General features: G+C 46.1%; 1 protein-coding gene across 8 annotated transcripts in view; it reads right to left on the reverse strand.

Annotated features, from left to right (window-relative positions):
* PACS2 (phosphofurin acidic cluster sorting protein 2) overlaps nucleotides 1-12,068 on the reverse strand; it is a 394,365-nt gene that overhangs the window by 148,982 nt on the left and 233,315 nt on the right. For all 8 annotated transcript variants that reach the window (XM_069208861.1, XM_069208859.1, XM_069208865.1 and 5 more), the window contains exon 2: nucleotides 4,852-4,939. In XM_069208861.1, coding sequence (XP_069064962.1) covers nucleotides 4,852-4,939 — 88 coding nt within the window. The remainder of the gene's footprint in view (nucleotides 1-4,851; nucleotides 4,940-12,068) is intronic.

Genomic DNA, 12,068 nt, shown 5'->3' on the forward strand with positions numbered 1-12,068 from the left:
GCATATGTCAGGTGAGCACACGCTAGCACCCTTCCTTCTGAAGCACACTGCATGTGTCGGGTGAGCATACACAAGTGAACACAAGCTAGCGCCCTTCCTTCAGAGGCACTTAGCATGTGTCAGAGGGCACACAGAAGTGAACATATGCTAGCACCCTTCCTTCAGAGGCACTTAGCATGTGTCAGAGGGCACACAGAAGTGAACATATGCTAGCGCCTTTTCTTCAGAGGCACTTAGCATGTCAGAGGGCACACAGAAGTGAACACACGCTAGCACCCTTCCTTCAGAGGCACCTAGCATGTGTCAGGAGGGCACACAGAAGTGAACACACGCTATCACCCTTCCTTCAGAGACACTTAGCATGTGTCAGAGGGCACACAGAAGTGAACACACGCTATCACCCTTCCTTCAGAGACACTTAGCATGTGTCAGAGGGCACACAGAAGTGAACACACGCTATCACCCTTCCTTCAGAGACACTTAGCATGTGTCAGAGGGCACACAGAAGTGAACACACGCTATCACCCTTCCTTCAGAGACACTTAGCATGTGTCAGAGGGCACACAGAAGTGAACACACGCTAGCACCCTTCCTTCAGAGACACTTAGTATGCCTCGGGAGGGCACACAGAAGTGAACACACGCTATCACCCTTCCTTCAGAGACACTTAGCATGTGTCAGAGGGCACACAGAAGTGAACACACGCTAGCACCCTTCCTTCAGAGACACTTAGCATGTGTCAGAGGGCACACAGAAGTGAACACACGCTATCACCCTTCCTTCAGAGACACTTAGCATGTGTCAGAGGGCACACAGAAGTGAACACACGCTAGCACCCTTCCTTCAGAGACACTTAGCATGTGTCAGAGGGCACACAGAAGTGAACACACGCTAGCACCCTTCCTTCAGAGGCTGGCGGCATGTCTTGGGAGGGCGCACAGTAGCACCCCCCCTTCACCTTCCAGCTTTCCATTAAAAGATAATCTGTTGTCTGGTCGCAAACAACGTTTGTGGCGGAGGGCATTGCTGGGTCATGTACGGAAAACAAAAATTACCGGTCTGGATATTCCAGGAGCAGCAGGTGCACCGCCTCACAGCAGAGTGCGCGTGTAGGACGTCCAAACGAAAGGTCCTGGCTGACACAGACCTAAGAACACCAACCAATCTGGCATTGGCTGCTGGCTTCTTGCTTTTGAGAATGAAGTAAAGGAAGAAGAAAAGAAAGAAAAAAAGAAGAAAAAGATAGCAGGACAGAAGGAAAGAAAGACACCAAGACAAAGGAACGAAGCAAGAAAGAAAAAGGACGAAAGAAAGCAACCAGGAAAGGACAAAAGAAAAGCTGGAAGAATAAACAAGGAAAGAAAAAGAATACAGAGGGAAACAAGAAAAGAAAATAGTCAAGAAAAAGGCAAAACTAGGAAAAAGGAAAGAATGAAGGAAAGCAGAAGGCAGGAAGGCAAGAAGACTGGCAAGAAAGAAGGAAGGAAGGGAAGAAGGAAGGAACAAAAGAAGGGAAATAAAGAAAAAGAAAAAAGGGAAAGAAAGAAGGTAAGAGAAATAAGGGAAACAAAAAAGAAGGAAAGATGGCAAGAAAGAACGAAGGCATAACTGAATACAGAAGAGTTTCAAATGGGCACAACCTGTTCTGCTGTGAAACCGCAGTAACCAGACAAACACAAGGCACTCCAAAAGCAATTTACAACAACACGGGCAGGAGACAGCAACTGATGAGGCTGGGACGCGTCTTGGGTACATCACAAGTGCCCCGCTACCACACCAGGCTCCATCCCAAAGGCAGCACTAAAGAAAGAACTTTAAAGTAAAAACAAAACCCTGGCACTGAAGGGAACTACCTTGTGTGCGGATGCGCTCCTTGTGAAAGAGCAAAAAGCAGTCACTCAAAGTGACGTTAACCAATGTCTGAAGTAGGCGGCCCTACTGCCCGTGTGTCTGATGGCTGCACTACTGCCCGTCTGTGTCTGATGGCTGCCCTACTGCCCGTCTGTGTCTGATGGCTGCACTACTGCCCGTCTGTGTCTGATGGCTGCCCTACTGCCCGTCTGTGTCTGATGGCTGCCAAACTGCCCGCGTGTCTGATGGCTGCCAAACTGCCCGCGTGTCTGCCCTACTGCGCGCGTGTCTGATGGCTGCTCTACTGCCCGCGTGGCTGCCCTACTGCCCGCTTGTCTGATGGCTGCCCTACTGCCCGCTTGTCTGATGGCTGCCCTACTGCCCGCTTGTCTGATGGCTGCCCTACTGCCCGCGTGTCTGATGGCTGCCCTACTGCCCGCGTGGCTGCCCTACTGCCCGCGTGGCTGCCCTACTGCCCGCGTGGCTGCCCTACTGCCCGCGTGGCTGCCCTACTGCCCGCGTGGCTGCCCTACTGCCCGCGTGGCTGATGGCTGCCCTACTGCCCGCGTGTCTGATGGCTGCCCTACTGCCCGCGTGTCTGATGGCTGCCCTACTGCCCGCTTGTCTGATGGCTACCCTACTGCCTGCTTGTCTGATGGCTGCCCTACTGCCCGCTTGTCTGATGTAGTGGGAGGAGGCAAAATGTGAAAGACACAGGCCAGAGGGTGAAGAGAGCTGGCTGGAAGCCCCTTAAAGTACATCATCTACATAACTATGGTAAAATCAAAAGGTCCTGGCTAATGCCTGAACTAAAAGCCAGAAAATGCCAAAATGTTTTGCTCCCTGTGCTGACAATCATTTTTCAGATTAGAATTCTCACTGGCAGGAGATCAGGAATCAAGGTGCCTCTGATAAGGTATGCAGTCATTTCCAGTCTGACATTAACAGAAGCAAAAAACACTAACACTACAGCAAACAAGAAGCAAAACAGGTCTGCCAAAAGGAATTCTCAAAAAATTAAGGTCTTGTCGTCACAAGCAGAATTGCATGGCACATTCTAAGAGTTACCCTTGAGACAAAGATGTGAAATAAATTATTCACAGAGATTAGTATCTTATATCTCACAATATTCATGCAATTGAGTTCAAACTATAGACAACCAACACAGCTAGATAGGTTATTTGGAAAGGTGGCGTGAAAAATACTGAGACCTAAATTATTAGTGGGGGAGGGGTATTTATATACATTTTATGCCAGCCAGGGACCACAGCTGTACAGGTCTGCCCTCAAGTTGTGAACAACAGCTGTAAAAATAATTGTTACTGTGAGCATCCGTTTGAGCACTTAGGTTGGTGTAATCAGTCAGTCGTAACCTATTGAGGAGGGGGAGCAGGGTGAAAAATAAGTGTTTTTTGTATTACTACCATTTTTATCTTTTGGAGGAGACTAGCTATATGTGCCTATCTCCATGCAGCAATCCCCCCTCCCCTCCCACACTTATACATTTTTTTGTGGGAGCAGACGAAGGGGCTGCAGAGCCGGCCCTCCAGATCTGGTTAAGACTGTTAGGCCTTGCACGTCCTCTTTCTATGTCTATCCGTCAAACAAGGAAGACTTGAAGTGCCTGCTTGGAGCTGAAACAGACTATACCACCACAAGGATCAAAAACATTCCAACCATAACTTTTGACCGATGCCACATCACTCGTATTCACAGTCGACACTACTAACACCCTATTCTCTGGCATTTCAAACTCCAGAGGCCGCTCTCCCCACTCCATCCTGGCAGTGCACTGAGCCTGGGACTTTGGGGAACGTTCCTGCTGAAGCTGGGTTGCTAATGGAACAAAAAAACATGGGTTACAGAGAGCGACACGGAGTGGTGGATTGAAGGGGCAGTTATGTGGTGGGAGGGAACAGAAGGAAAAGTGGGAGATGGCCTATGAACACACGCACTCTTAAGGAATGCTTCAACAAAGAGAAACAAATGTAGCTCCAAAAGCATGAGCAGAGGTGGGACACAAGTACTTGGGCCATGCCCAAGGGGAGGTACAGACACAGAGGAAGTGAAGCCAGCACGCGCTGACCAAAGAGGTGCAAGGAAAAGAGACGGGCGATGGAGCTGACCAATGGTAAGCAATGGCTGGCTCAAAGCCCCTTGTTAGAAAACAAAATGTCTTGCAAGCGACAGCACGTGTGCCGTCTCAGGTGAGATCTAAAAAGGGCTGCTTTAGATATACAATTCATTTAGGAGACAACTATTATAATGTGTGATGACTGACAGAACTTTTGACATGTAAAATAGCCCCTTATGCATTGCAGTGCTAGGACTGCAAAGAAGTTGGAATGCTACATCAAAAACCAGTAGGATAAGTTAAGCGACGACTACTCACTCCATTGTGTGGATACAAAGCCCACTCTGTAGAGTTCAAAGAATTTGCAGCAGTAGGTCAAGCAGACAACAGCGCTAAAAAATAAAGGCTAGAATAAAGTGTCCACATATAGGGCATTTATAGGAAGGTGAATAAAGGGTTATGACTGGTAGGTACAATTTAGGTGAGCCTTGACGTGAAACATGGAATAGCTTACAAATGATCAAATCATGAGTAAATGTGAAGTTTCATACGTGTGCAGCGCAGAATTCCAAGCTTGCCATATGAATGGCAGCTAGATACGGGGCTAGGGACATTGACTAGAAACACCAGTATTGCACCTTATTCTGGAGGTCTGAACTTCAATCCTCACAGTAAACCTGCTGGTCAGTCACACTAGCTCTGCTGGACATTGAAAGAGATTCAGCAAAGACATCTATTTACTGCCCTCTGCAGGACTGAAACCTCCAGTTCCAAGTCCCAATTGCTCACTGACACAGCATGTGATCTTAGACAAACTAAAACATAGCCTTTGCCATCGAGTCTTGGCCTCTGCTGGGTTTCTCTAGGGACAGATGGATGACGTGGCTAGTTAAAATGTCGCCAGTAAGTATGGGCACAAGCTTTACCTGCATTTTGACCGCAATGACGACAGAGATCAGCTCTTTGTCAAGCTCCTTCATGACTGACAGCTTCTTCAGGGTCAGGCTGCATAACCTGGAAGTAATCAGAAGGGAAAAGGGGTCAATTAGCTACTTTGATTGAACTGAACAATCTTCAGAACAGGCTCATTTGCAATACACTGCACTATCCTTTGGAAACATGGTTGATAACGTTTTCTAAAAAAGTGACTCGATTACTAATTACAAGAAAACAAAAGTAATCTTTAAGTGTTACTGATTACATAGTTATTAGTAATACTATTCCGTCTTCTGGTTATCTATGCACATCAATATAGCCAGTATGGAAGAGCTGGGGAAAAGGTATGACTGTCCAATGGAGAAAAAAAAATTAATTATTACAAAAGCAGTGTAGTGGTTAGTTACAGTATTTAGTTCTATGTAATTAGTTCCAGTATCTTGATGGATTACAATTAATAAAACATCATCTACCGCAGCATAACAATGTTGTTTCTGCACAGACCTGCATAGTTTTTTTCTACACTCGTACTGTTGCACCATTTGGTGTGCGTAAACACGAGGTTGGAAGGAGTAAAGGCTGCAGCCTTGAAGTTGAAATGGTAACAAAGCTGAACAACAAGTGTAAAGTTACATGATGTATTAATTTAGGCACACGTTTGGCTGAGGGATGCAAGGTGGAAGGAGTTCTGTAGCTTGTAGTGAGGGGTCTCTCGACAGATGTACTAAACGTCTTGCGAAAGACCAAGCGGTGACCTTCGCGTACAGTGTCCGACAGAGGAAACTTCGCGAGTTGAAGCACACACCAATGGAGCCGCCATGTTTGACAACAAGTGCGGATGGAGGGAAGAGACGAGGCCTCCCCGGTCACAAGATACCCGAGACATGTCACTGCATGCACCAGCTGCCGTCCGTCCCCGCCTGTCCCGAAGGCGGTACACACAGTCCGGAGTGAGGTATGCTCGGAAAGGCGAGGGCAGTCCAGCACTCCATCCACAGATTAGACCGCTATGCTCCCGGCAGCTATTCCTAACCTTCCGCCATTCCAGATCCCCGTGCATTGCAGAGATGTGTTCAGGGGAGCAGACTGCAAGAGAAGGGGTCCTCAAAGTTTAACACCATTTAAACGTCCGCTTGCACCCTGGCCTATGTTTTGAAATACGATGTTGTAGCTGAAGGGCAGGGTCTCCATAAATGAGCGTGGAGCCAATCACGCAGGAGGTAAGTTATTTATTTCATGTTAGGCTCTTAAATTAAAACCACAGCTTGATCGGGCCTGTCAGGACCACATTCTCCCTCCAGCTGAAATCAACTCCCAGCACACAGAGACCAATATTCCAGGCATCATCCCATTCCCGCAGCGCCCACGCGCAAAGGTAGATACTGGTGAGCAGCGGCGACTCCTGGTCACTGTAGAAACTACTGTCAAGTTATCAAAATGATATTGGGAGACAGTGATTTGCCTTCAATAACGAGGCTTTTTTCCTGATCACGCGCCAACGCGGTGATTAGAAGGAATGATGTTAGGGCAATGCCTGTAGAGGGTCGAAAATAGTCACAAGAAATCTGGCAAATCTTTCCGTCAAACTGGTAGACAGACAGATTCAGGGCACAAGCCGGAGGGTACACGGCGTCCACCCACTGTTTTCACCAGGTGGACACCGTCCACCCTGCCAAGTAGTTGCGCCGCACTGTAATATGCTGAACTAGTCCCTGTGATGCTTAAACACTCAGACGTATTCAGCAGCGCCTGCAGGTTGTCTGCTCTCCTCCTGAGCAGTGAGGGGGGATTTTTTATTTTAAATTCGAGCAAGGGGGTCCCTGGGGGGCAAAACAGAGGCCGAAGTTAAGTGTCCATCGGGCCTCCTTTTGGTCTTGCTGGAGCCTCACACCTCCCCCCAAATGCAATGGAGGGGAAAGAAAGGCACACAGCTTGTCACATCACCGGTACTTGAGAGGCCTGCTTTTGACTTTGGTCAGCCCCTGTATTTAAGACACACGCATGCCTATAAGAATGTCAGATGTGGTGGTCTGTTCCCATAGTTACACAAATAGCAATGTTAATATCACTATTCAGTTTTATTTCTTCCATAGCGGTACTTATCCCAGTGTAGGGTGTCAGAGCGCTTTATATCACATGTACACATTATGCAGTGACAATAAATGATGTAAGCGTACATCTCTGTACAGGATGGGTTACATAGGACAGTGAGGGTTAGAAGGTGTAGGAGTCACAAGTTCTTTGTAGCTCACTGTGCTATATGAGAAGGATTACAATTGATGAACTGCAAGTAACAAAAGGATCTCTGTTAAAAGCAGTAGTCCACCTACCTATCTACATAAAATAAAAATCACACCTTAACCCTCTATGCTCCTTTGATTCAAAACTGGTACTAGACAAGACATACAATTCAGCAAATATGTTAACCACTGGAGTTGTTTTACCATTACTATTAGTCCCTGAGATTTACAGGGCATGCAAAGCTCTATGCAGCAAGTGCCTTAACCGCATAAGATTATTTTAAATGCGTTCTTCGCAACAAATTAAGCAGAACAGATGTATTGCCAAGTTTCTCTTTGTATCAATTTCTTTGTGGCAGAGATTTAAAAAACAAATGTTGAAATTGAGGCCCAGTTTTTGTGTTGGGGATGTGTCACTTTTTTGGCACAACCCCAAAGCAAAATCTCATTTGTTAAATCTGCTAATTCGCTCAAATGTACTCCTTACAGATCTGCTAAACATGTGTGCGAAGTCTTAAGATCAGATGTCACTTCTTGTAATTTCAGTTTCTGTGAGGTTATGGGTTGTAATGCCACTTCCTGTGACGTCACATGCTGGGGTATCATGTGCCTTGATGTCACTTGTATACTGTCTAACTTGGTTAGACCCCCACACTTCTTTTTTTTAGGACATGTGCCCTGGCCAGATCGATCAATTGATCAATCTGAGGTCACTGTGTTATATTTCTGGACTTAACGTTGAGGTACGCAGCTCAGTTTTGGTTTTGTTTACGGTTAGTCTCACTTTGACATGTAATAATAAATGAACAGGTGTTCCTCAAACTCCCCGCACCCCTCAACATGCTGTAAGAGAATTCAGGCAATGCCTTTGCATTCAATAATAAGCCCAATTACCAAAAATAACCGTAAATTTAAGTAAAAAGGTGTGTTGTTGATAATCCTGCCCAAGAATAAAAATAAAAAAATCATAGACAAAAATAAGCTCTTTCTTCAGGAGCATTTTTTTCAGTTCTGCTGCCACAATATCTACATAACCCCTTCTTTGGACATCCAAGGATGCTCATCTTAAAGGAAGTCCTGCAAAAAATATACAGTCCCAAATGAATGAGGCGTCGGTGTAATTTGCTGATAAAGTTAACAACGATTTCTTACCCACCCCTGGATTATGGGCCCAAAGCGAAGATGCCTGAAGAGGGCAATTAACGATAGTAAACGCCTTCCTTTCACCAGAGATAAGGCACATTTTCCTGCCTGTTTCATGCTCCCACGACAAGATGATTTACGGAAAACAACAGCAGGTAATGCTTTTTATTGGGACAGTCAATCTCACCAGTCCATAGATGGTACTGATTATTTGATATTTCTACAGCGCTTGGTGCCAAGGCTTCGGAGCGCTATAACTAAAACCTCTCGCTATTACTCTACTCAACTCAACTCATTTTACACTCTTCATAAGGAAGAAAGGCCGAGTAGATCGGGTGAGGCTCAAACTTGCAAAACTCAGGCTACTTACATATGTAACAGGTGCATTAACCCGCTGCGCTATCTCATCTGTTTGTTTCTACAAAGCACACTACTAAAGTGATTTCTAAAGAACTTTCCCGAAGAACTGAAAAAGGTAAGCGATGTGCCCCTGAGTATTAAAGAAATAAAATCGACATACTGAAGGCACATTTCCGGAGGGAGTCTTTATACTTCCTGTGTCTGGTAGCAACAACTCAAGGGCCGGCCATCGAACAGCGATCGATTGTTCCTGGCCCAGGACAAACGCCGCAGCCAGCTAGTGGAATTATTACAGGTGCTTAGAAGCCCTGGGGTGCCTTGAAGGCCTGCTCGAGAAAGCACACCTGCTTCAAGGTGGCAGTTTTTCTATTTTCACCGGGCGGGCGGGCGCCCGCCCATCACTCACTGATCTCTGGTGGCATCATTGGTGGGCGGAGGCTTTTCTGCAACAAAAGCCTTCACTTTGATAAACCTACTTGCCTAACGTTAAAGTCTGTCTAGCAAAATACCAGCATAAAGCTGATCAATGGCCAATATTTACTTAACAAACACCACCAAAACCATAACAAGTATTTGCCATATCGTACTATGTGTACTTCTGCACACACATTTGTAAGACACTATTATTTCAATGCATCCTGGGGTAGCACTTCTATCAGCAATGGAGAATTACCAACTTTTTAAAATATGACATTCCCGAAACATCTTCCTTTGGAATAAAATAACACAGAGAAATAAAATAATTTTCGTGGTTGAAGGTAAATTAATTTTAATCAGCATTTTAAAACAAAATGTCAGATTTGTATGGGACCTTACAAAGGAACCTCCTATAACTTACACCCTTCCTAGACTAATTTGCAAAAAAAAAGCTTTTGGCCACCAGACAATGCGTTTGCAAAGATCTGTGCAAAGTTTGGCAGAGCTAAGTCTGGCAGAGCTAAGTCAAACAGAGCCAAAGTTATTAGCGACAAAATAAATAACTTTCCCTGTGCAGGTGGGACTCGACCTTTAGCACAGAGGCGCAATTACCACCTCTAAGATTTAAAATATTGGGCTAATTTACCGACCACAATGTTTTCAGAATCCTTAATTTATGGGAAAGGCATCACCAATGTGAATTATAGGATTTCTAACTAGTGCGAGACTTGGGCGTGTCTTGTGCCATAGTGGTGATGCAGGATGTACAACAAGGCATTTATCCTACCTGTTGAGTGTGCAAAGGGGCTACAACACCCCCCGCCCCTCCCGAGATACACATCACCGCCCTCTGCCTCTCCCCCAATGAACGACACATTATAGTTAGTGGAGCTGCATGTATGCTGAGCCGCCTATTACCGTAACCTAATAAAAAATATTGGGGTAACCCAAAAAGACCAATTCGGTGCAGACAACAAAATGGTCCCAACGGGAAATATGAAGCTCGCGTAGCTTGATCTTGCAAGTGATCAAAATAAGAGGTGAGACGGATGGAAAAAAAACAAAGAAACACAGCCAAAAAATATGCAAACAGACCAAAATGTATTAAAGACTGGTCATTTGTACACACAGTTTCAAATACAAAGGTTGCCATTATGTGCAAAAAAGTGCTGGAAAATGTTGCTCCTGCAAAGGTGACAGGTGGCTGAAAATGTTTTTTGTATTGTAAATTTATCGTATTTTTTGCCCCGACCCCGCAGGAAGAAGATACTAACAGTAATATTGTATAATCAGTGGGTATTTATTTTATTATTGTACTCTGGCTAGCGCAGTACAGGTCAGGGGCATTAGAGTACCACTCTCCGAAGATGGACATGTTTAGAGAGGTGTTGTGCAGGACCACACGTGGGCTCCTGAACCTCTCTCCCAGTGTCCCATGTAAAAGGATGCTGGCCCCTCACCGGCACTTCAGCACAGCTCATGTACACACCACGCAGGGATGACCACGTCCCTCCAAGTCATTACGGACACTGTCTCCAATCTGGGCTCTCGAGAAAATACCCTAATGCATTCTGGGTGTTGCAGTCTTGATCTGCTTCCCCAGAACTGAAGACAAGAGTCCTTGATGGCCTTCAGGGAGCTGATAACTCTAATCATGTCAAGTTACTTGCAGCACCCTGGCCTGGCCCTTCGAGGTATCCCAGACTGTGCCTGACTACGCTACCTAGTGTTTTCTTCCCTGTCCTCCGAACATAATAATAAGCAAAACAATAGGAGCCTGGTGCGACTCCTCCGCTAGGGCGGAGGAGTGTCATCCCCCACCAGCACCAGCAGCTGCAAACCTTTTACTACAAAACGATAATAAACTATGTTTATTATCGTTTTGTAGTGGAAAGGGTGGGGCATTGAGGATGACTAGCACTGAGAGGGAGTGCACAGCACTCCCCCTCATTGCGCATGTATGTTTGGCTGGCCATCTCAGTCCAGCCAAACACACATGCACACTGTGCTCTCTCCAGCCCGGCACTGTGTTGCTGGGCTGGAGAGAGCCTGCACAGGCTCCCAGTCTGCCTGGGAGCGCCCTGGCTGGGCGCTCCCAGCCAATCCTGACGCTGCTCTGAGCAGGTTCAGGATTGGCTGCAGGGCAGGCTGGGAGTCTGTGCCTGCAGCAGAGAAGTGGTGGTAGGGACGATGCAAGTGTTTTTTGTTTTTTTAAACCCTGTGTCCCAGAGCACCGCCCCGCCGCTACAAAGTACTGCGATCCACTCCTACTTTTAGCCAGTGTTAAAGAGGAACCATAGAAGGACATCTGAAAACATACCTCAGGACAAGAAGCTTTACTTTAAAGAAACAAAAAAAGCAAAAAATATATATATAAAGAAATAAAGACAATCTTTGCAGCTGTCGCCATCAGGCTGGTGTGTTTTTCAGATAAACCAATCAATGTGTTAATACTTTTAGTTTTGTTTGTGATACAAGAAAAGAAGCAGATATTCATAAACGGTTATGGAAAAGGTTTCAAACGGTGACTGACGTGTCAATCATTTTGATGGTAAGGTAATATTAATGCCATCCCCCCCCCCCCACCAACCTATACATCATGCTGCTTTCTTCCTGGTCCTTCAGAATGACAGGACATTACTGACAGCATTTCAAGTGGGCCTGCGTTCTTCCACTTCCCTACTACAAGTAGAGTGAAGACCAAAAAGGCTTTCCGACTGCCCTGGGGTGGCTGTGCATCACCTCTGCCCAAGCAGGGAGACTTTGGAAGGATGTTGCTCTCCTGAGGAGTTTGAGACCATCTCTGGCTCTAGCCTACACCAGGCTCTGGTGCTGGTTTCCATGCAGTGTGCTCCTCATGGTCAGTGGAGGAAGCTATAGAGACGTTTTCGTCTTAAAGTCATTGCAACTGGCAATCACAGCAGCAAGGGACTGGGACAACAAGGTCCCCTTTCACCACGGTCTCCTCATCTGAAGGTTTTCTGGATGGTGGAAGAGCTCAAGTAAATATAAAGAATTTGGGGGACGTGTGTACCAGTGAAGGGAAC

Source organism: Pleurodeles waltl, chromosome 9, assembly GCF_031143425.1.
Source record: "Pleurodeles waltl isolate 20211129_DDA chromosome 9, aPleWal1.hap1.20221129, whole genome shotgun sequence".
Taxonomy (NCBI): Eukaryota; Metazoa; Chordata; class Amphibia; order Caudata; family Salamandridae; genus Pleurodeles; species Pleurodeles waltl.